The sequence below is a fragment of the Prionailurus bengalensis genome, chromosome B2 (assembly GCF_016509475.1).
Source record: "Prionailurus bengalensis isolate Pbe53 chromosome B2, Fcat_Pben_1.1_paternal_pri, whole genome shotgun sequence".
Taxonomy (NCBI): Eukaryota; Metazoa; Chordata; class Mammalia; order Carnivora; family Felidae; genus Prionailurus; species Prionailurus bengalensis.
The window spans coordinates 41,052,696-41,075,836 of record NC_057349.1 but is presented as its reverse complement, the minus strand read 5'-3'; the positions used below and the strand labels follow the sequence as shown (position 1 = coordinate 41,075,836).

The window sequence follows — 23,141 nt, the reverse complement described above, 5'->3', positions numbered from 1 at the left end:
AGTAGCCACTGAGACCTGTTGAGTTTAGTTACACTGTTCTGTAAATCCAGCCCTAAGTATACCTCATATAAAGAGAAAGCTAGGAACTGTATGTAGCTTTGCTTCAAGTAAGTATCCCTGAGTTGATGGCCTTCTTCCTCTCCTACTTAGTAATGGAGTTAAAAATGCAAATTATTCCCTCAAAATGTGTGGTTCTTTTCCATATAGATGACCAAGTTTTCCTTGTCAGTGTACACGTTTTTACCGTACTAGGTGGTATTCTTTACTACTGCCAAATGGTGTGCCTAATCTTGAGAGAAGCCAGATGCAAATCCCAGCCTGTTTTGGAGGGTTGCTAGAGGAAATTTTGTACTATTCCAGATTACAAATTAACCAGAAATTTCTTCTCAATACTGGCAGTTATGTATCTTCCTAACATGTATAAACAAACTGATCTTTGTAAATATACTATAAAAGTTGATACAGAAAAAAAGACATTGTTTTCACAGTTGTACTGTGGGGAAGTACAGTTACCCAAATGAGATAAGAACCACCTTCTGCCTGAATTGCCTTGCTTGTTCAGGCAAAAGAACGCTATAACTAAATTACTAAGTGACAGTCTTATAGGCCTGACCTTCCTAGGAATGCCTTGATCCTCTTTCCACCTTCCTTGAGTGACCCACCTCTCCTTGAAAATCAGACCTTCATCACCTTTGGGTATTTTTCTTTGTAATCTGCAGCCCAATTTTGACATGCTTTATAACCATGTGAAGCAGCTCCTCTCCAATGAGTTACTCTTGACACAAATGGAGAAGTGTGCCCTCATGGAAGCCCTGGTTCTCATTAGCAACCAATTCAAGAACTACGAGCGTCAGAAGGTGTTCCTAGAGGAGCTGATGGCACCAGTGGCCAGCATCTGGCTTTCTGAAGACATGCACAGGTAGAGGAGATCCTTTGCCCCTGATCCTCACTGCACTGGAGCACCCATTCTATTTTAAGAGCTATTCCCAGGGTGGGAGTATGAGGATATCAAGGCGTGATGACCCCATTGGTGATATTTGAAGTTCAAAAGCAGTCTTTAATTCTCATTGTTGAAAATGTCACCTTCAGTACAGAGGCATAAGGAGAGAGAAGAAATGAGTAAAAGTAGGTAGTATGGTCAGGAGACCACAGAGTCAGAATTGCTATGGTGTCTACATTGCAGCATGAACCAATGTAGAGAAATGAGAACAGCCAGTAGAGGCTATATAGTAGGCATAGCATAGACACTTATGTGTGCCCATGGAGCATTCTCAAGCTCTCATTCTTTTTGCTAATGACATTTAGAAGTGGGAAGAGAAGTAGGCGCCCAGGTGGTTCAGTCAGGTCAAGCGTCCAACTCTTGATTTCAGCTCAGGGTTCCCAAGGTTCGTGAGATCGAGCCCTGCGTTGGGCTCTGTGCTGACAGCATGGATCCTGCTTGGGATTCCCTCTCTCCCTCCCCCTCTCTCTCCCCCTCTCTCTCCCCAACTTGAGCATGTGTGCGCTTGCTCTCGCTCTCTCTCTCTTTCTCTCAAAGTAAATATTAAAAAAAAAAAAAAGTGGGAGGAGAAATTTAAACCTTCAAATGACAGCTAACAATATGATTAGGTTCCTTTCACTTTATAACAACTGCTCTTTGGACCTAAATAATCATAGCTTATTAGCTTTTGTGGAAGAAATTCACTTTGCTTAAAATCATGGTATAACTTGTCTTTGCCACTGCAACCTTCAGAGTGCTGTCAGATGTTGATGCTTTTATTGCCTATGTGGGAGCTGATCGCAAGAGCTGTGACCCAGGCCTGGAGGATCCCTGTGGCTTAAACCGTGCACGAGTGAGTAAACGGCTGGGAATGGGAAGCTGCATTGGCCCCAGGTGGGAATAGGGTGTTGTCATTTGTTGAGTTTCTTAAAGATGTATGTTTTTTTTTAACGTGCATGAGAAATCTGGGAGTCTCCACTTCCCTCAGCTTCTCCTTTCTTTTCTTCTTTACTCTTGAATTCTTGTGTTAGTTCCTACAGCAAAGCAGATGGTCTTTTCTTTGAACTCGTTATTTTGACTTTAAGGATCTCTAACTAGCTCTGAAGAGTGAAGTGTAATGAGGAATTAGGTCAGAATTTGGTGGGCAGTATGAGTCCTCCCTGCCACTGCTGTCTGGGAAGTAGATTCTTAAATGATGATCTAACTTGCAAACCTGAGAGTTTTCAGTTCTTTGCTATTCAAATAAACATTGTTCTTGGTTCCAATATGGCAGAATTCTACTTAACCTGGCAAGTAGTAGGTTGGTTGAGCGTGCCATGAGTGAGGATTAGAGCAAAAGCTGTGAGGGCCCAAGATGGAGGGTGGGTGGGGTGCAAGGTCAGCCAAAACAAGACGAAATGTTGGCAGTCTAAACACTTGGTTGTGAAGCATGTCCAGGCCACCTTCTAATTGGGAACCTACAAGAGGGTCAGTGCAGCCTCTGGAAGGACAACCTCATGTAAAGGAAACTTCTAGAGCCTACCACTGGTCCTAAAGATGGCAATGAAAGGATCCCTCTTAGATTGACCTTACAAGAAGGGACAGGAATTTATTTAAATAAATGGGGCTCCTTTCCTTCTCTCTGGCTTCTGTATCACGTTTGCCATAACATTGCATACGCATAATAACACTTGTGGTTTTTCTTGCTCTTTATGTGTATCTTTTGTTTTATGTTTTTCTATAGATGAGCTTTTGTGTATATAGTATTCTGGGTGTTGTGAAGCGAACTTGCTGGCCCACTGACCTAGAAGAGGCCAAAGCTGGGGGATTTGTCGTGGGTTATACACCCAGTGGCAATCCAATCTTCCGTAACCCTTGCACAGAACAGATTCTGAAACTTCTTGACAATTTGCTTGCCCTTATAAGGTGAGTTGGAATAATAGTTTTTCTGTTGTCGGTGGGTTTCTTTTACCTTAAGAATCTCAGAAGTGTAATCTCCTTACATTTCTTCAGATCATGGTGGTAGTAAATGGGGGATTAGGTCTTCTTTCTCTCCAGATTGGGGTCTCTTTTTAAAAATAATTCTAGCTCTCGCTTGCGTAAGTGTTGCTGTCCAAGTGAACACATGGAACCTAATCCCAAAATGGCTTTTCTCATTTTGAGCCTTTCCTCTGTGTTCCTCTATTCCTTTATACTTTAAAAAAAAAAAATTTTTTTAATGTTTATTATTTTTGAGAGAGAGACAGAGTGCAAGCAGGGGAGGGGCAGAGAGAGAGAGGGAGACACAGAATCTGAAGCAGGCTCCAGGCTCTGAGCTGTCAGCACAAAGCCCAGTGCACAGGGCTCGAACTCATTAACTATGAGATCATGACCTGAGCCGAAGTTGGATGCTTAACCGACTGAGTCACCCAGGCGCCCCTTTAATTTTTTTTTAATGTTTATTTATTTTTAAGAGAGAGAGAACGTGAGCAGTGGGGGAGGGGGTGCAGAGAGAGAGAGGGAAACACAGACTCTGAAACAGGCTCCAGGCTCTGAACTGTCAGCACAGAGCCGGACATGGGGCCCAAACTCCGGAACGGTGAGATCATGACCTGAGCCAAAGTCGGACGCTTAACCTACTGAGCCACCCAGGCAGCCCGACTTCTTTATGCTTTATCCCTGCTTTTTACTTTAGGTTTTATTTGTCCAGATTTTTGTCACTAAACAAATTGTTGGAAGCAGGACAGTTGCTTTCTCTAGTAGTCCTTCTGGGTGGTATTCAAATGAGCTCATCTGAATTTATGAATAATGACTCTCAAATGGACCAAACATGCAGTGGCTGAACGTGGCAGAGGAAAGCATGATACATGTTCCTCCTCAGACCAGCAGCATTAGTGTCACCTGAGAACTTGTCTGAAATACAGAATTGGGGCCCCACTCTAGTATTAAATCTGAATCTGTTTTTTAACAAGATCCCCAGGTGGTTTGTGCGTACACTAAAGGTTCAGAGTCACTGTTATAAATCATAGGAGCCTAGTGTAAAGTGGAAGTAGGCCAAGCCTAGGCTTGTTGGTTACCTGAGGTATATTTGATGATTCAGGGACATTCGATGGTGAAAAGTAGGTTATAGCTAGAATTTAGTTCTTACTGGCCAAGGCAAAGTTTGATTCCTTTTTTATATTTTATAGTATTTCTGAGTTATATGTACGTTAGAGCTCCGTTCCAGTGCTTTTGGCCTCTTACTCGGTGGGAAGAGCAGCATCTCAGCTGGGCGAGCCAAATTACTCATGTCTTTGGGACGCTGCCCTAGAAGCATACTCCCTAGATCATCAGCCTAAGAATCAAAGGTCTTAATGTTGACCAAATTGGAAATCTGGAGTATCTGAAAGAGTGGTCACTGGGGATATGTCTGTGGAAATAGGCAGTATTTTGTTCTGATTTCAAAAAGAAGAAAGATTTCAATAAAGAAGTAGGGTGTGCATACTGAGAAGGTAGTAAAATATTTAATCAAGGAAAGTTTTTTTTCCATATTGATGTTTTTAAAACCAAAAGGTTCTTCTGTAGCTTGGAGAAAACAAAGTGATGAGGCCGGGTAGCAACACACACATCAACTGGGCCTTTCTAGGCTTGTGGCTGGAGGCCATGTGGTAAGAACCCAGACTTGGAAAGATGGTTCGTTTCTGTTTTGGCGAGACCTCAATCGTATGGTTGTCCCTATACTTTTCTAAGAGTTCAGTGTTTTTGGAAAATCCCAAAGTCAATCAAAAGAGATTTTGAAAAGTGTTGACCATGGTTATGGAGCAGTTCCATTCTTTTAAGTCATGTACATCTGGAGCTATTAGAGTTTTGTCTTGTTTTTTCAGTAAATTTTATCTTGAAGTATATAAGGGCACAAACAGATACAAGAAAAGGATAGGAATTACGGGTGCATGTAGATGAATTTTCACAAAGCGGACACATCCGTGTGATCAGCATCCAGATCAACAAACAACATTAGCAAACGGTCATTAACCCACTCCTCAAGGGTAACCACTATTCTTGCCTTTCAACATTTTGCCGGGTTTTCTGAGCTTTATTAGTCAGAAGCATGTATGCCTTCTTGTCTGGCTTCTCTTGCTCAGTAACATGTTTGTGAGAGTCATCCAAGTTACTGCATGTAGTTGTGGTTTGTTCATTCTCGTTGCTGGTGTGGTAGTCTATCATGTAATTATGCTGTCACTTAGTCATTTAGCATTGACTTTTCAGTAGTTTCCAGCATTTCATTAGGACAAACAGTGCAGTGGTGCTGCAGTTTGTATTCTAGTAAATGTGTTTGGTGTACACATAATTTCTGTTGGGTTGGGACGGAATCCTGCATGTAGGAGTGGAGTTCTTAGTTTATAAGATATGCATATTTTCGGTTTTATAGACGTCTAGAACCAGATAGTTTTCTAAAGGGATGTACTCATTTACATTCCCTCCAGTTATGTATTGGAGCTTTGAGTTTTAACTCCTTGTCAAATAGTCTTATAACACAAGACTGGCTCTTGAGCACTTGAAATGTGATTAATCTGAATTGAGGTAAGGTTTAAGTATACAATACACACCAGATTTCAAAAACTTAGTACAAAGAAGGAATGTGATATATCTTGTTAATAATTTTTTGTATTGATGTTGAAATGATGGGTTTTTTGTTTTGTTTTTTGTTTTTGATTTTTTTTTTTTTTTGGTGCGTTGGGTTAATTAAAATATAATTAATGTAACTTGTTTTTGATTTTTTAAGTTTGCCTGGCTAGAAAATTTTAATTGGCTTATGTGGCTTACATCATATTTCTGTTGGACAGTGTCATTCCTAGTGGGTCAGATGGAGACCACTGAGCAGTACAAAACATTCCTGAAATTAAAGATGATCTAAATAAATGGAAAGGAATCCCATAATCATGAATTGGAAGATTTAATTTTGTTAAGATAGAAAACTACACAAAGCAAACTGCAGATTCAATGCAATCCTTGTTAAAATTCCAATGGCCTTTTTTGCAGAAATAGAAAAGTTGGGATCTTCAGATTAACATGGAATTGCAAGGGGCCCCAGAAAGCTAAAACAATCTTGAAAAAGAAGAACAAAGCTAGGGGACTCAAACTTCTCAGTTTCAAACTCCTCAGTCTCAATTCACTATAAAGTTAATTCTCAAAATAATTCGGTGCTGCCATAAGACCTGTAGAATGATGGCCCAATCAGAAAATGGGCAAAAGAGGGGCACCTGGGTGGCTCAGTCAGTTAAGCGTCCGACTTCGGCTCAGGTCATGATCTCACGGTTCGTGAGTTCAAGCCCTGCGTCAGTATCTGTGCTGACAGCCTGGAGCCTGCTTTGGATTCTCCCTCTCCCTCCCCCTCTCCCCCTCTCCCCCTCTCCCCCTCTCCCCCTCTCCCCCTCTCCCCCTCTCCCCCTCTCCCCCTCTCCCCCTCCTCTCCCTCCCCCGCTCATGCTCTGTCTCTCAAAAATAAAAATAAATATTAAAACGTTAAAAAAAAATGGGCAAAAACCTGAACAGACATTGCTCCAAAGAAGTTATCAAATGGCCAACAAGCCCATGAAAATATGCTCATCATCATTAGACATTAGGAAAATGCAAATCAAAACTATGAGCTACCATTCCACATTCAGTAGGATGGTTGTAATAAAAAGTAATAATTTTTTAATTAAAAAAATGTATTTTCATGTTTATTTTTGAGAGAGAATGTGAGTGGGGGAGGAGCAGAGAGAGGGGGGGACACAATCTGAAGCAGGCTCCAGGCTCTGAGCTGTCAGCACGAAGCCCATCACAGGGCTCAGACCCACAAACTGTGCAATCGTGACCTGAACTGAAGTTGGAGGCTTAACCAACTGAGCCACCCAGGTGCCCCAAAAAGTAATAATTAAAAAAAAAAAAACAAAATTCTGCATGTTGACAAGGATGAGGAGAAACCCTTGTTCATTGCCTATGGGAACGTAAAATGGTTCAACTACTATGGAAAATACTTTGGCAACTTTTCAGAAAATTAAATATAGAATTACACGACTTAGCATTTCCACTCACACGTATGTACCCAAAAGAATTGCCAATAAGTACACAAACGAACACTTGTTGACGCAGACGAATACTTGCTCACAATTGTTCTTCTAGCACTGTATCACGGTAGCCATTTGGTGGAAACAACTCAAATGTCCTTCCGTGGTTGAATGGATGAACAAAACCTTGTACGTGCACATAATGGGATTTTGTTCAGCCATAAGAAGGAATGAAGTACTGTTAGCATTTTATAATGTAGCTGAATCTTTTTTTTTTTTTTTTTTTTTATTTTTTTTTCTGAATCTTGAAAACATTATGCTAAGTGAAAGAAGCCAGACACAGAAGACCACTACTGTGTAATTCCCTTTGTGTGAAATATCTAGAATAGGTAAATCTATAGAAACAGTAAATTGGTGGTTGCCAGAAGTTGCGGGAAGGGAGAAATGGAGATAACCTGCTACTACTTAACTGTTCCTACATTTTTAGTGCAAGTGTGCAGGGGAAGGCAGAGGGAGAAAGAATCCCAAGCAGGCTTCACACTGACAGCACTGAGCCTGATGTAGGGCTCCATCTCACAAACCGTGAGATCATAACCTGAGCCAAGATCAAGAGTAGGATGCTTAACCAACTGAGCCACCCAGGCCCCCTGTAACTATTTTACTTAATAGTTATGGGGGAAGAATGTGATCTGTCCTTGGCCCCTATGGTTCCCTGGTGTGAAACCTTTAAAAGTTTAGCTGGTGATTGCACAACATTGTGAATGTCATAAATACCACTGAATTGTATACATTTCAAAATGATTAATTTTCAGGGCGCCTGGCTGGCTCCGTTGGTGGAGCATGTGATTCCTGATCTTGAGGTTGTGAGTTCAATTTCCACGCTGGGTGTAGAGATTACTTAAAAATAAAATCTTTAAAAGGAAATATGTAGTCTTTTGTGTTACTCTTCATTCCAGGAAATGAGCACAACCTTGGGGCACAACTGCATTTAGCAGCAATTCAACAATTGGCTATTAGTGTATCCATGCCCATGGCTTAGTGACTCTAGGCCACAGCCAGGCTCAGAAAGCTCAGATAAATTAAAGAATGACCACAAGGCCACAACTTAGGATGCAGTTTCCTCTACCCCTGCCTTGGTACAGGAGGAGGGCTATGAGACTAGTGTGCAATATATGCGTATCAGCCCCCACCTTGTTTCTAAGTGTGCCATCCTCTTGCTCACCTTTGCTCATGCTGTTCCCCTTCACCTTTCCTCTTCTTTGCCTCAAATGCCTATTAAGTCATCAGGCTTCAACTCCAATGTTACCTGACCCTTCATTCTCTCCATGAGAGTTAACTGCTCCTTTCTGAATGCTCCTGAAGCCTTTTTAATGTGGCCGTCAAAGATTTGCCTGCCCCGTGAATGATTTCTTAAACAAGATGCAAGAAAAACAAACCACGGTAAAGGTCAGTACCTTTGTGTTAAAACAAAAGCCCAGGAGGGGGCGCCTGGGTGGCTCAGTTGGTTAAACCTCCAGTTCTTGATTTCAGCTCAGGTCAATGATCTCACGGTTTCGTGAGTTCAAGCCCTGTGTCGGACTCTGCGCTGGCAGCACGGAGCCTACTTGGGATTCTCTCTCCCTCTTTCTGCCCCTCCCCCACTCGTGTTCTCACTTTCTCTCTCTCAAAATAAATAAATCAACAACAGCAACAAAAAAACTAAAGCCCAGGAAGATGACAGAGTAGGAAGCACCAGGAATCTGTCACCCCATCTAGAGAACAGTTGTATTGGCAGAATCTGTGTTGATTTTGGAACTCTGGAATCTTGAAGGCTTGCACCTTCCCGGGGAAGATTTGAACAGTAAATTGTGGTAATTTCAATCAGTATCAGCTCCTAGCACAGTAGCAGCTACCCAGACCCCAGCCCTTTGACAGGCAGCTGGTGTTTCTGGAACAGTTTGTACACAGCTTGCAGAGCCAGGGTGAGCAAAATGGATCCAGCTCCCTAAATATTAGAGATCTGTGCTCCGATCACTGCTACTTCTGATCACAGAGGTGCAGATACAGAAGTTGGCAGTGGTTATTGTACCTTCTCCCATTGTTGTAAGCCTCTTCCCTTCCTACTGAAGTAACATTGAGGAGATTTAAAGGGCCAGTCCCTCCCCCCCTTCATTTTTTGCCTTTCCTTTTTGTGAGCCACACTTTAAAGATTAGGGCATTCCAAAACAACCGCATATATGGGGAAAATTAAAAAGTGGTCATGCATGACCAGGGAAAGGCTCAGAAAAGACCTGAAAAACCATTAAGTTAATACCTCAGTGGATCTTTGGCACAGAGATAGCCTACAACAATCAAACAACAGGATGGGGAAGGAGAAGAATATGATTTTCAGAATTAACCACAACATTAGACCCAAATGTCTGGTGTTCAGCCCAGAATCAGAAGGCATGCAAAGAAACAGGAAAATATGACCCATTCAGAGGAGAAAATAAATTAACAGAATCAGTCTCTGAAGAAGATCTAATGGGAGATCCACTGGACAAAGACTTTAAAACAGCTGTCTTGGGGTGCCTGGGTGGCTCCGTCGGTTGAGTGTCCGACTTCGGCTCAGGTCATGATCTCATAGTTCATGGGTTCGAGCCCCGCGTTGGGCTCTTTGCTGACAGCTCAGAACCTGGAGCCTGCTTCAGATTCTGCATCTCCTTCCCCCTTCCCCATTTATGCTCTCTCTCTCTCTCTCTCTCTCTCTTTCAAAAATAAATAAAGATTAAAAAAATTTTTTTTAATTAAGAAAATAAAACAGCTGTCTTAAAGATGCTCAAAGAATTAGAGAAAGATGTGGAGAAAGAAATAATGTGTGAACAAAATGGTAATATCAATAAAGAAACAACCTAAAAGGAAGCAAAAAAATGCTAGAGCTGAGAAGTACAGTAACTGAAATGAAAAATTCACTAGAGAGATTCAAAGACGGATTTCAACAGCAGAGTGCAGGGATGCCTGGCTGGCTCAGTCAGAGGAGCATGTGACTTGATCTCCGGGTCATGAGTTCAAGTCCCATATTGGGTGTAGAGACTACTAAAATAATTTTTTTTAAAGAAGTGCAGATAGGACAATGGAAATTAATGAGGCTGAAAATGAAAAAAAAAAAAAAGATTAAGGGAAAAGTAACAACCTAAAGAACCTGTGGTCACTCAAACAAAGTAATACGAATCGTGGGAGTACAGCGTTGGTGGGTATATAAAATGGTACAGCTGCTGCAGAAAAGAGTTGAACAGTTCCTCAAAAAAAAATGCTATATGATCCAACAATTCCAGTTGTGAGTTTTCAAAAGAATTGAAAGCAGGGTCTCAAAGAGGTATTTATATACTCAAATTCATAGCAGGACTATTCACTCTAGCTAAAACGTGGAAGCAGGAGTGCCCCGGCTGGCTCAGTCAGTAGAGCATGTGACTCTTGATCTCCGGGTTGTAAGTTCGAGCCCCACATTGGGTGTAGAGATTACTTAAAAATAAAATCTTTTTTAAAAAATGTGGAAGCAACCCAAGTGTCCATCAGAGGATGAATGTGATAGATTAGGTGCCATAGAGTATCATTCAGCTTTTAAAGGGAAGGAAATTCTTCAATATGCTACAGCATTAATGAACCTTGAGGACATTGTGCTAAGTGAAATAAACCAGTCACAAAAGGACAGATCCTATATGGTTCCAGTTATACAAGATGCTTAGTATGGTCCGAATCATAAAGACAGTATAATGGTTGCCAGGAGCTGGGGGAGAGAGGAATGGGGAGATATTGTTTAATAGGTACAGAGTTTCAGTTTTATAAGCCAAAAATGGGGGGAGGGGGGGTGGTGAAGGTTGCACAACAGTATGAGTGTATGTAGCACCACTGAACTGTATGCTTAAAAATGATAAATTTGGGGGTGCCTGACTGACTCAGTTGGTAGAGCATGCAACTCTTAATCTCAGGGTTCTAAGTTCAAGCCCCATGTTGAGTGTAGAGATTACTTAAAAATAAAAATGTTTTCAAAAAATGCTCAATTTTATATGTATTTTACCCAAGTGGGAAAAACGGGGGGCATAAAGCCTACTGGAAATATCAATGTAAGCAAGTCAGCCACAGACCGGGAGAAGGTATCTGCAACCCATGAGTTGCAAAGCACCAGTATCCAGTGATTCAACAGTCTCTCGCACATGTACCCAAGGATACCTCTGCAGAAAAGCTCATTGCTAGAAATGGAGACAAACTTACTAGCTCTCAGGGAGTAAACATACTAGTAAACTTACTAGCTCTCAGGGGAGACATACTGGAATTAATTGGTATTCTAAAAGTTTAAATGATTGTACTGAGTGTAAATGGTTAGATGTACAATGTTGAGGGTACCTGGCTGGCTCAGAAGAGCATGCAACTCTTGATCTCAGGGTCATGAGTTTGAGCCCCATGTTGGGTGCAGAGATTACTTAAATAAAACTGGAAGAGAAAACAGTGCTGAGCATTTTTTTTAACTTAAATAAGCATGGTCTAAAATGATCTGGTCGGTGTGCTGCTTAAATATTTAATTCTGATGGTGTCTCTTATGTAATTTTCTCTCTGTTTGAAATGTTTTTATAATTAACTTTTAGAAGAAAAATAAGTAGATATGCTCTCTGGCTGTAGATAGATGGTTCAGTGGTGCCGTCGGTTATGGGCAAGGGGCTGACATCTGTGGATGGCAGGTAGCTCGGGCCTATGGTCATTGTTCCCTAGCCATGCACAGCCAGTGAGTGCTCCGGTGAGTCATTTTGGTCTCATGTTGGGAACTGTGACTCTTCTTTGAGGAGGCAGAAACAACTGTCAGAGCATTCTAGGGTCCGTGCTCTTAGAGTGAGACCCAAATATCTGAAAAGTAGGGGCATTTTATTACCTTCTCTGTGTTCCTGCCTATAAAAACACAGTGCCTCTGACATTTCATCCTATATCACCTGCAGCCTGCAAATTGGGAGTGTTTAGGCAATTGTCTCAGAATTAAAAGAATTTCCCTTTCTGGCTTTAGACTGTGAGGCCATCCAGCTGTCTGTAGGATTTGCTTCTCGTCTTGATTGCTTCTAGGTGTTGAATACTATACAACCAAATACTCTATTCCTGTTTCCAGGGAAACATTTAAATGTTTATACCCTATTTTCTTTTCCCTGCAGGGAGCAGTGTTGACAGGGAGATCCTGTCTATGTAAAGTATTTCACCTGAATTACAAGGTGAAACCCATTCTTTCCTTCTGCAGCAGACTAGCAAAAGTTCACATAGTATCCTTGTTTCTTGCAGAACTCACAATACTTTATATGCACCAGAAATGCTAGCCAAGATGGCAGAGCCTTTCACAAAGGCTCTGGATATGCTTGAAGCGGAAAAATCTGCTATTTTGGGTAAGAAATCTAACTTTTTTTTTCTTGTCTTGAAGTTTGCCTTATCTCTCACGGACTCCTCAGGCAGCTTTAGTGTGCTGTGTGTCATCACCTCCTTCTCACCTAGCACTACTTGACTGTTTTTGTCATGGAGTTCCTACAGGGTCTCTAGGAACAAGTGTGTTTACTTCATTATCTTAGCATATAGAGGTCTTTGGAGGCTGTTTCTCCCCTGTGTTAACCCTGTGTAGTGGCATGTGTCAGAGCCTTTAGATTATAAATAAACCACGGTTTTCTGCCATGAAGGATATTAGCATACCTTCCTGGTATCATATGTGAAGAAAAAAGGTGTTAAAATGGTTAAGTTCAAATTGCTTTAATTAGCAAAATATTATATGTGTTACCAAAAATTTCAAAGGAATAGATCCTAAACCATGTTTCCCATTTGTTACCTTGATTCGAATGTTGCTTTAACTCATTCTTCCCATTAGTAAATAACTGCAATTGTGTGACATGTGCTGTGAAGGAAAGTGGCCATGTGTTTATTGGGAGACCTCACCCAGTGTTGGAGAGGAGTCAGAAGACTACCTCCTAGTGGAGACTTGAAGGAGGAGTAGGAAAGATCTCATCAGGCTGGGGGGGCAAGAGAAGATGTTGAGCATTGTGGGCAAGCAGAATGGCAGGTAGAAGATCCCGAGGCATGTAGGAAAGAGCTTGGTATGTCTAGGGAATAGAGAATGGTGACTCATGTGGCTGGAATAGAGAGCAAGGCAGTGGTTAGAAGTTAGAGCCACAGACATCCAGTGTTGTCTAAATAAACCGTGTGCCCATTTCTACTTTTTTTTTTTTTTTTTTAATTTTTTTTCAACGTTTATTTATTTTTGGGACAGAGAGAGACAGAGCATGAACGGGGGAGGGGCAGAGAGAGAGGGAGACACAGAATCGGAAACAGGCTCCAGGCTCTGAGCCATCAGCCCAGAGCCCGACGCAGAGCTCAAACTCACGGACTGCGAGATCGTGACCTGGCTGAAGTCGGACGCTTAACCGACTGCGCCACCCAGGCGCCCCGTGTGCCCATTTCTAAAGCTTCATGCTGGCTCACCATCACAGTCCCCACAGTATCTCTTCATTCCCAGCCATAACCTCTGCCTGGGCCTAGTTGTGATTAAGCAGTGAGCATTCCCCAGCCGTGACATTCATGAAAGGAAGGGTGTTAGTTTGCCTTTCTGGAACTTGTGTCTGTCTCGGCCTACATGGTCCTGGACTATTTCCTGTAGCACCACTGCTAAGGTCCACATTACAGGGGGATAAAAAGAAGAAGAACTTCCAAGAAATATCTTGCAATCAATTTAAAAAGTAGCTGTCGCTTTACCACCCATCACCCTCGCCTCCAGTCAGCCATTCAAACTAAGCCAGGAATTCCTGTTGTAGAAATAGATGGTGACCCAAAACATACTAGAATGGACAAACAGTTCCCCTCTAGCAGCTTCCAGCCATGAGCAAGACTTGAAATATAAAACTGTCTCTGATAGGATGTATAGATCTTTTGGATCTTATAGAACTCTTAAATTATACTATGATTAGTTTTCATTTTGGGTTTCATTAGTTTCATGATCAGATCATTTTGATCTGCTATATATCTTGGGCTTTTGCTTAAAATGTTGCTTGAAAAAGAGGTTCCACAACTGAAAAAGGGAAGAGGGCATTCCCAGTACTTTTGGAGAGATCATTTTGAGCTGTCATTGTGTGTTTTGGTATAAGTCCCATCTGGAGAAACCCCCCAGCAAAAGTTGGAGTGCCCAGGTCTAGTCTGAAGTCCTGCATACTTAAATAGTTTCCACCTTTCCCCACCAAAACAGTGTTGTAACAGTCACTTTGAGGGAAGCTCTTAGCACCTCCAGCTGGTAGAAGACTCGGCCAGCTGTTTTGCATTTACAGCACTTCTCACCCCCACTTCCAAACCATATCTGCCTGCTGTAGGGTGTTGGCAGGTAAGACCCTTGGCAGCAGAACAGCATGTTCCTGACCCATCTTTCTCCGTAGGATTACCTCAGCCCCTCTTGGAACTGAATGACTCTCCTGTCTACAAAACGGTCTTGGAAAGAATGCAGCGTTTCTTCTGCACCCTCTATGAAAACTGGTAAGGAACTGATGCTATCTCCCCATATTTTCTTTTTATTTCTTTTTATTTCTTTTTAAAATTTTTAATGTTTATTTTTGAGAGAGAGAGACAGAGTGTGAGAGGGGGAGGGGCAGAGAGAGAAGTTGACAAGAATCCAAAGCAGGCTCTAGGCTCCGAGCTGTCAGCACAGAGCCCGACGCGGGGCCCAAATTCACAAACAAGTGAGATCATTACCTGAGCCGAAGTTGGACACTTAACCAACCGAGCCACCCAGGCGCCCCTCCATATTTTCTTTTTAGACATGCATAGTAAAGGAATGTCACGGATAGGACTTTCGATGTAGAATTCTAGTGTACAGGTAAGATGAAGCAAGAATTTGACAGGAGACCAATGATTGTAGTGTCACACCAAAATGAACTGGCTGGCTTTCACGTGTATGCTTTTTTATAATTGTCATAGTGCCTCAGTCCTAGCCATGACTTGAGTGAGATTTCATGCCTAACTTGTCTGCTTCCAGTGCATAAAATGATGACACCACAGTATAAGATACAGTGAGTGGTGATGCATTTTCTCAGAGCCCTCACTACTCATAGCTGCTTTTCTCTCCCTCTCTCTGTCCCTCCCCTGCTCATGCTCTCATGAGCTCTGCATGAGCAGGGGGGGGGACAGAGAGAGGGAGAGAACCCCAAGGAGGTTCACACTATAAGTGCAGAGCCCAGCTCAGGGCTCGATCTCAAAAACGGTGAGATCATGACCTGAGCTGAAATCAAGACTCGGACACTTGACTGACTGTGCCACCCAGGCTGCCTCTGGAGGCAGTTAGCCGGACTTTGTCTTTGGGACCTGGTTGTAGGATGGGGAGGTAACTTGCCCTCCTGTAGCACACCACACTCCAGGCATTGTCCTTAGTCACCCTCCGCTCCAATCAGCCAAGCTAACAAAAAGAGGATCTTCATTGACAATCCATATTGCTTATGAAGTAATGATTGCTATTGTTGCTCTTGGGTGCCAACATCTGTCCTTATTTTTTAATTTTTTTTTTTTCAACGTTTATTTATTTTTGGGACAGAGAGAGACAGAGCATGAACGGGGGAGGGGCAGAGAGAGAGGGAGACACAGAATCGGAAACAGGCTCCAGGCTCTGAGCCATCAGCCCAGAGCCTGACGCGGGGCTCGAACTCACGAACCGCGAGATCGTGACCTGGCTGAAGTCGGACGCTTAACCGACTGCGCCACCCAGGCGCCCCCAACATCTGTCTTTAAAAAGATGCTACATCGGGGCACCTAGGTGGCTCAGTCAGTTGAGCATCCAACTCTTGGTTTCAGTTCAGGTCATCATCTCATGGTTCATGGGATCGAGCCCCATGTCAGGCTCTGCACTGACAGCACAGAGCCTGCTTGGGATTTTCTTTTTCTTTCTCTTTCTCCTCCTTCTCCTTCTCCTCCTCCTCCTCCTCCTCCTCCTCCTCCTCCTCCTCCTCTTTCTCTCTCTCTCCCTCCCTCCCTCCCTCCCTCCCTCTGTCCTTCCCCCTGCCCCTCCCCCACTCACACATGCTCTCGTGCTCTCAAAATAAATAAGCATCTATCAAGTGTCCAAGCTTAAAGGTGGGTGAGGGGTGTGTTACTGATTAAGCTTAAGTTCTCTTAAGGAGTAAATGCAGTTTCTTTTCTAGCTGAGAAGTGTAGACTAGAAATTCCTGGGGCATTCAGAGCTAATAATAACAAATGTGGGATGTAAATCCTGTGGTTTTTCCCTTACAGTTTCCATATCCTAGGGAAGGCAGGTCCTTCCATGCAGCAGGACTTTTACACCGTGGAGCACCTTGCTACTCAGCTCCTCAGCTCGGCCTTTGTCAACTTGAACAATATTCCCGACTACCGACTCAGACCCATGCTTCATATCCTTTCCAAAGTCCCTAGATAACCCAGAGGGCCAGAAGATTGAAGACAGGAACAGCTGTCAGACACCGGAGGAGGCAGAGCTGAGCAGTATGGAATAGATGGAATCCTTTATCTATGCGTGTGATAACCACATTAAACAGAAAAAAAGATTCATATAAACGGCAGGAAAAATATGAAGGCAGTCCAGGGGTCTTGAAAGTGTTCTCCTGAGGGGTAGATCTTGACCATCCCACTTCTTGGAAATGTGAAAGATAAAAGCTTTTATCTCTTTTCTGTATCCTGTCAGGTGCCTCCTCATACTTCATTCTCATTTGGACTCTTTCTGTTTTCGAGAGTATCTCTCTTCCCAGAAGTTACAAGGAGAATGGTAAAAGAGAGTTTATTATGAAGGTGTCCCTCTTCTTTTTTCCTTCCAGGCAAATAAGTGCCCATAATGGGCAGCCTGGGATTTCTGGAAAAGAGCTTGAAGAGTTTTGCCTGTTAAGACAGAATGTACATGGCATCTTGCAGGTCCTTTGGGGGTTGACTCTGCCCGAGGGCATTGCCTGCTGCCTGGCAGGTTTCCAGCCTGGCAGGTGAGGGGATGCCTTGGAATGGGAGGGGTATGTGCTCATGTTCTAAAACTTCTTAACCTGCCGCGGCATGGGTCTTTGTGAAGCCTCTGGTGCTCTTCTGTCCCCCAGAGCACTATGAAGCCCTGGTGTCTCCAATCCTTGGACCTCTTTTCACCTACCTCCACATGGTAAGAGATCGGTCAGAAAGGATAGCAAAGAGGCCTCTTGGGCAGGTTGGCCTCTCATGAGTCTTGCAAGTCAGGAGTTCCTGAAAGTATTTCCTGGCTCTGTCCAGATGGCCACACAGCTGTCCCACTCCAGCAGACTTTCCTTGCTGCAGTGGATTGAGCACCCCTGAGAACTAAACTGGTTTGGTTGCCCTTGAAGACCTGCAGACTCTACTTCTGCTCCTGACCTCCTATTAACTGAGGAGAGGTGGTCAGGGGAGTGCTTCCCCTGGGTCTGTTTCCCTGATGGTGGAATTAAGCAGGAGGACCAGCTGAGTGGAGAACAGATGTGTCCAGAGAGACCTGGGAATTCTATAGTATTGTTGATCCTTTTGAAGCAAAGAAGTGTTTCGTACACTGTCCTTGTCACTTTGCTTACCTTATGGGGTCTCCCAGGGCTCTGTCATTGAGATCCAGAATCATCCTTGGCTAATTCTAATCATGAAGTGGACTTAGATATTGTGTGTTCCAACCTCCTCACCACTACTGCCATTTATTTCCCTTTTGTTTTCCCAGAGGCTTTCCCAAAAATGGCATGTCATCAACCAGAGGAGCCTGCTGTGGTAAGGAACATCTCTCCTCCTGTGGAAGTACTGGCAGCCAGCTTTGGGGTGGGAGATGAGAGACAGTGGGACTGGGAAGTTCTGCCATTCAAGGCTAGAAAGCACTAGGTTATGGTCATCCTCAGCCTGGATGGTAGATGGCTTGTCTGTGACCATTAGGCATACTCAGGTCAAGTCTTCATAGGGGGCATCTTCAGCTGCCTTAGGAGGATACTGAGACATCCTTATCCACTTTGGATTTTGATCCAGGACCTCTATCCAACTGGATATTGTCAAATAATAATGTCTTCCTCAGTGGATCATTGCTGTCCGTTCCCAACATTTGTGTGAAATGTAGACCAAAGGGAGCCAGGAGAAGGAAATGAGCACAGAGGGTCTGGTTAAGGTCACTGTTTTCCTTGACCTTCCCTTTTGCACTCCCATGGAACTTGGCCCCCTGCTTTTCTGCAGTGGAGAAGATGAGACCGCAGATGAAAACCCAGAGTCTCAAGAGATGTTAGAGGAACAACTGGTGAGGATGTTAACCCGAGAAGTCATGGACCTAATCAGTAAGTGGCATGTGGGAATTAGGGGTAGTAAAGAAGACTTTTTCTAGAAGAAGAACTGGTCACTCACCCAACTCCCTTAAGGCATGTTTACAGCAATACTGACAGATTAATTAAGAAATAATTAACTAGATAGAAACCAGGTAGTCAAATCAACTTAAGGACATTCTACGAATTGCAAAGCAAGAGGAATTTCGATTAATGGTAGGAGTAACTTCCTAGTTTTGTCAGAATATGGAGAATTCTTAATTCTTAGACATGAAGATGCCCAATTTTCTTTGTTGGTCATTTCATTTGTTTGGGATCCAAAATAGACCAAGGATGTATCAGGCTTCCTCTTTTGGTCACTTACTCTCCGAGAATCCTATAATTTCTCTCTAGTTAGCTGAACTTCAAGAGGGACCAGAGCAGTCTGGTCAAACACCTCTGTTTCTCCTGGTAAAAGTGATTTTGTGCCTGGACAGTGTCCCACTTTCCCCCATCTTCACCTGCCTGAAGACCGTTTGGAATTCATTGGCCTGAGGTGGTTATTGTTCAGTCCAGTAACCCCACTTTCTTGCTTTAGCGGTATGCTGTGTTTCAAAGAAAGGTGCTGACCATGGTACCGCTCCCCCTACAGATGGAGATGGTAAGTGAGCTTGTTGTTTGGCCCTCAGAGGTCTGCCCTTAGACTCCTAAATATCATCCCTTTTGTAGCCAGGTCAGTTCCTGTAGAACTAGCAGTTTGGGGTGGGTGAGATGTACATCTAGCTTTTCTCTCTGTTGGCTCTTTTGCTGTGTTCCTCCGGTATACTCCCACCTCAGAGCTTTTGCATTTGCTATTTCCTCTATTAGGATAATTTTCCTCCCAACTGTATACGTGGCCTGTTCCCCTGCTTCATTCAGATACTCTGCTCAGTTGTCACCTCTGAGAGGTGTTCCATAACCAACCTATAAAAACTAGTGGGGTGCCTGGGTGGCTCAGTCAGTTGAGCATCCGACTTCAGCTCAGGTCATGATCTTGTCATTTGTGAGTTCGAGCTCTATGTTGGGCTCGCTGCTGTCAGCCTGTCCACGCAGAACCCACTTCAGATCCTCTGTCCCTCTTTCTGCCCCTCCCCCACCCATTCTCCCGCTCTCCCTCTCTCTGTCTCTCAAAAAATAAAACATAAAAAACAACCCAGCCACGCTTATTCTTCCTTTGCTTTATTTTTCTTCATAGCACTTATCACTGCCTGACATTGTTTTATTTCACTTGTTCATTTGTCACCTGTCTTCCTCATTAGAATGTAAACTATCAGGGAAGGGACTTTTTCCTATTCCTGTTACATCCCCAGTAACTAAGTGTCTGCTACAGTGGGGTCCTCATTTTTAAGTAACTGTCCATAGTTTCCCACTATTTTCTCTTCTGTTTTTGTTTTTGTTTATTTTTTTAAGAGAGACAGAGTGTGAGTGGGGGAGGGGCAGAGAGAGAGGGAGGCACAGAATCTGAAGCAGGCTCCAGGCTCCGAGCTGTCAGCACAGAGCCTGACACAGGGCTCAAACTCACGAACCGTGAGATCATGACCTGAGTGGAAGTTGGATGTGTAACTGACTGCAGCCAGATGTGTCTCTAGACCTGCCATGAGCTGGGCTTCTACACCCTTCCATGAAGTTGGGGGGCTGTCCAGGACTACTTACTTACCAGTCAGCCCAGGTTACTCAGGTTTCCTTTACTTGGTGGACTTCTATCAGAACAGGATCCTCTTCTCTGTTCTGAAAGGATGAAGCTTAATATCTCTCTGCTTACAGATGAAGAGATGATGGCCACAGAGGTAGCCCCCTCAGCCATGGCGGAGCTTACAGACCTGGGCAAATGTCTAATGAAGCATGAGGTGTGTGGAGGGGACAGGTGATGTTTTTCTCCTTTCCTGGTATGGCACCAGTTTCCACTTTTCTCAATCTGTGATGCCATCAAAGAATTTTGGGGGGCTAATGCTGCTTTATTAACTTCCTGGTTCCTAAAGCCTCCAGAAAGCAGTAGAAAAGGTCAAGGTGTCTCCCATGCTAGCATGGGCAGAGGCTTTCAGAAAAACACACGGGCACACTGTGGTGTTCAGCCTCCCCCAGGCCTGAGCTTGGTCTCCTTGCACATTGGTTTTCACTTCTATATTGGTGGTTTTTTCTTCTTTTTGACTGCTTGATATACATAGAGAGGAAGTAAGTTTGTCCTCAGTTGCTAATTTTTGTCATGTTCCTCCTCACCTGTTAAAATCCCAGCTCCTCATGTATAGGAATACTCAGAAAATTAATGTGTAAATTTTCTCATTGTAATCCTTCATCCTTTTCTGCTAGGATGTTTGTACGGCGCTATTAATTACAGCCTTCAATTCCCTTGCTTGGAAGGATACTCTGTCCTGTCAGAGGACGACCACACAGCTCTGCTGGCCTCTGCTCAAACAAGTATGGTTATTCACCCCTTCTCACTCCTTATGAAAGGCTGGGGTCATGAGGATTGACTGAATCAGTTGGAAGAATCGGGTTGCTGGGGCTTTCAGAGAGTAATCCTTTGGCCCTGAGCACAGCTGTGTCCCCAGGTGCTGTCGGGGACACTGCTCGCAGATGCTGTTACATGGCTTTTCACCAGCGTGCTGAAGGGCTTACAGACGCACGGGCAGCACGACGGCTGCATGGCTTCCCTGGTCCACCTGGCCTTCCAGATATACGAGGCACTGGTGAGTGCAGAAAGCACAGAGGCAGGCCTGGCTGCAGCTTCATCTTGAGGGGCCTGCTCCCAGGCAGTTGGGCCTTCATAAAAGTAGACAGCTGCCCAAAGAGGTGGGTGTGGTGGGGTCATAGGAAAGGTGGCAAGGCCCAACCTACCCCACTGAGTGGTTTTATATCCCCACTCCACAGCGTCCCAGGTACCTGGAGATAAGAGCTGTGATGGAGCAGATCCCTGACATACAGAAGGACTCTCTGGACCAGTTTGACTGCAAGCTGTTGAACCCCTCTCTGCAGAAAGTGGCGGACAAGCGCCGGAAGGACCAATTCAAACGCCTCATTGCTGGCTGCATCGGGGTAGGTCATGCGCCTTCCCTGGTGCTCCCAACCAGCTTGACCTACCCTAGTGGTCTTCTTAGACCATGTGTATAGGCAGACCGGACACCAGCTGTAGTCATAATCTTTGAAACAACCCACTACTCGGGGCCCAGCATCAATTCTTCTCCTTTGTTTTCCACAGAAACCCTTAGGAGAACAGTTCCGCAAAGAAGTCCACATTAAGAATCTTCCCTCACTTTTCAAAAAAACAAAGCCAATGCTGGAGACGGAGGTGCTGGACAACGAGGAGGGCGGCCTGGCCACCATCTTTGAACCCTGAATCAAACTTTTGGGCATTCTTCCTTGGCCTTTATTGTCATCTCTTCTTCCCCTTCATAGCTAATCTCTAGGCCCCTCTCCACCGCCACTTCACTTTCCACCATTGTCAGCCTGGAGAGAAATCCAGGTCTGGAGCTGGAGAGAGTGGGCTCTGTGCAAGGCACAAGTAATGATACCTAAGGTATCAAGAAAGGGAGTTTGCGCTCACACCATTCTGTCTAGATCTCCCATCATTCTACTTGGAGTTTCACCTTTTCTAAGAAAGAAAAGCTAGAGCAGACTGGCCCTACTCCCCAAGCCCTCCCATCCCCATGTAGCCATACACCTGTGTAGAGGGGTCACTAGGGGTGCTACACCCAACACTGAGACTAGCGGGGCTTGCACAAGGGCTTGGTCCCGCACTGCTTACGCCAGAGTTTCGCCTGGGCCACTGCAAGTCCCACTGAGTCCCTTTGCTGCTGGGCTGGTGGAAAACCTTCCCCATCCCTCAGGGGCTTGTCTGGGTCAGATGCTGAGTGCTGAACTGAATCTGGCCAGTTTCCTTTCTGTTTTGAGCAAGAATCTGGTCACCTGATGGGATCCCTGGTACAGACTACTGCTAGGCAGTGTCAAGTGTGGTACCATCAGGGACCAGCGCTGGGCCACTCTCTGGAGTACTTTCTGGCATCCCCTTATAGAGCTCATACATATTCCACGCACAGTCCCTCAGTGTGGGTTCCCCAGCCCCAGGGTCCACTCAGGCATAAGAGCCACAGTACCCTATCTAGTGTCACGTGATGCCATTGGCATCTGAGGATAATGCACACCAGCTAGGCTATGTCTGTGACAAGCAGCTGGCAAAGCCACTGGTCTTCTCTCCTAGGACTAGTTGAGTCCAGGTGCCTTCAAAAATCTCCTGGTCTTTTGGGTCCCTGGTCACTTCTCTCATGGACCATTTCCAGAAGAAAAAATATGCCTTCCTGTCACAACCTGTATTGTGAGGCTCCACTCTGTTCTCAAGGTCACTAGATGGCCCTGTAAGCAGAGGGGATGTGAATGCAAGACCCTAGCCTTGAGGTCACTACTGGCCATATACAGGCTTCATTTATACAGAAACCATATAGAGTATGTCTGCATTCTGTACAGAGACCTGTCCTCAATCCAGTCCACTGATGACAGTTTTGGTAAGGACTGTGCAGAACAGCCTGGGCTCAAGCTCCACCTGTGAGCTGGTGGTCCCTGGGCAGGGTCGGAAAGAGGCCAACCTGGGGAAATGGGACTTGGAAGTTCTATGTAGCTGTTTCTATGGCACAGGTTTGCCCCATGCCCTCTTTCTGGGTGGTGCTTTGGGCTGCTTCCTGTTGACTATGAAGGCCATCTCAAAGCATGTTTCCCTCCAAACTTGATGGCTGCCTACTCCTCTCTATGGTTGGGGCTGTGGAGGGCACAGTTGTATTTATTGTGCTGTAGTATTTTTAACATCCTGTGACTTCATGCTAGAAGTTTTCTATTGTTTATAGAACCTTTTTGTAGAAACATTAACTCTAAAGCACATCTGCATGTCAGTAAAAATCTCAGTTTCATACA

The 23,141-nt window shown here is 44.2% G+C and overlaps 1 protein-coding gene across 3 annotated transcripts in view; it reads left to right on the top strand.

Moving 5' to 3' along the window:
* The window catches only part of XPO5 (exportin 5), a 49,678-nt gene extending 26,537 nt beyond the window's left edge, over positions 1–23,141 (top strand). For 2 of the 3 annotated variants that reach the window (XM_043591487.1, XM_043591488.1), the window contains 15 exons: positions 720–919; positions 1,733–1,832; positions 2,703–2,884; positions 12,244–12,344; positions 14,367–14,463; positions 16,207–16,343; positions 16,992–17,089; positions 17,645–17,691; positions 18,142–18,239; positions 18,802–18,864; positions 20,007–20,089; positions 20,550–20,657; positions 20,792–20,929; positions 21,111–21,275; positions 21,439–23,141. In XM_043591487.1, coding sequence (XP_043447422.1) covers positions 720–919; positions 1,733–1,832; positions 2,703–2,884; positions 12,244–12,344; positions 14,367–14,463; positions 16,207–16,343; positions 16,992–17,089; positions 17,645–17,691; positions 18,142–18,239; positions 18,802–18,864; positions 20,007–20,089; positions 20,550–20,657; positions 20,792–20,929; positions 21,111–21,275; positions 21,439–21,576 — 1,755 coding nt within the window. In that variant the 3' untranslated portion in view covers positions 21,577–23,141. Of the gene's footprint in view, positions 1–719; positions 920–1,732; positions 1,833–2,702; positions 2,885–12,243; positions 12,345–14,366; positions 14,464–16,206; positions 16,344–16,991; positions 17,090–17,644; positions 17,692–18,141; positions 18,240–18,801; positions 18,865–20,006; positions 20,090–20,549; positions 20,658–20,791; positions 20,930–21,110; positions 21,276–21,438 lie in introns of those variants that run through there. The other variant, XR_006298937.1, reaches the window with a different exon arrangement.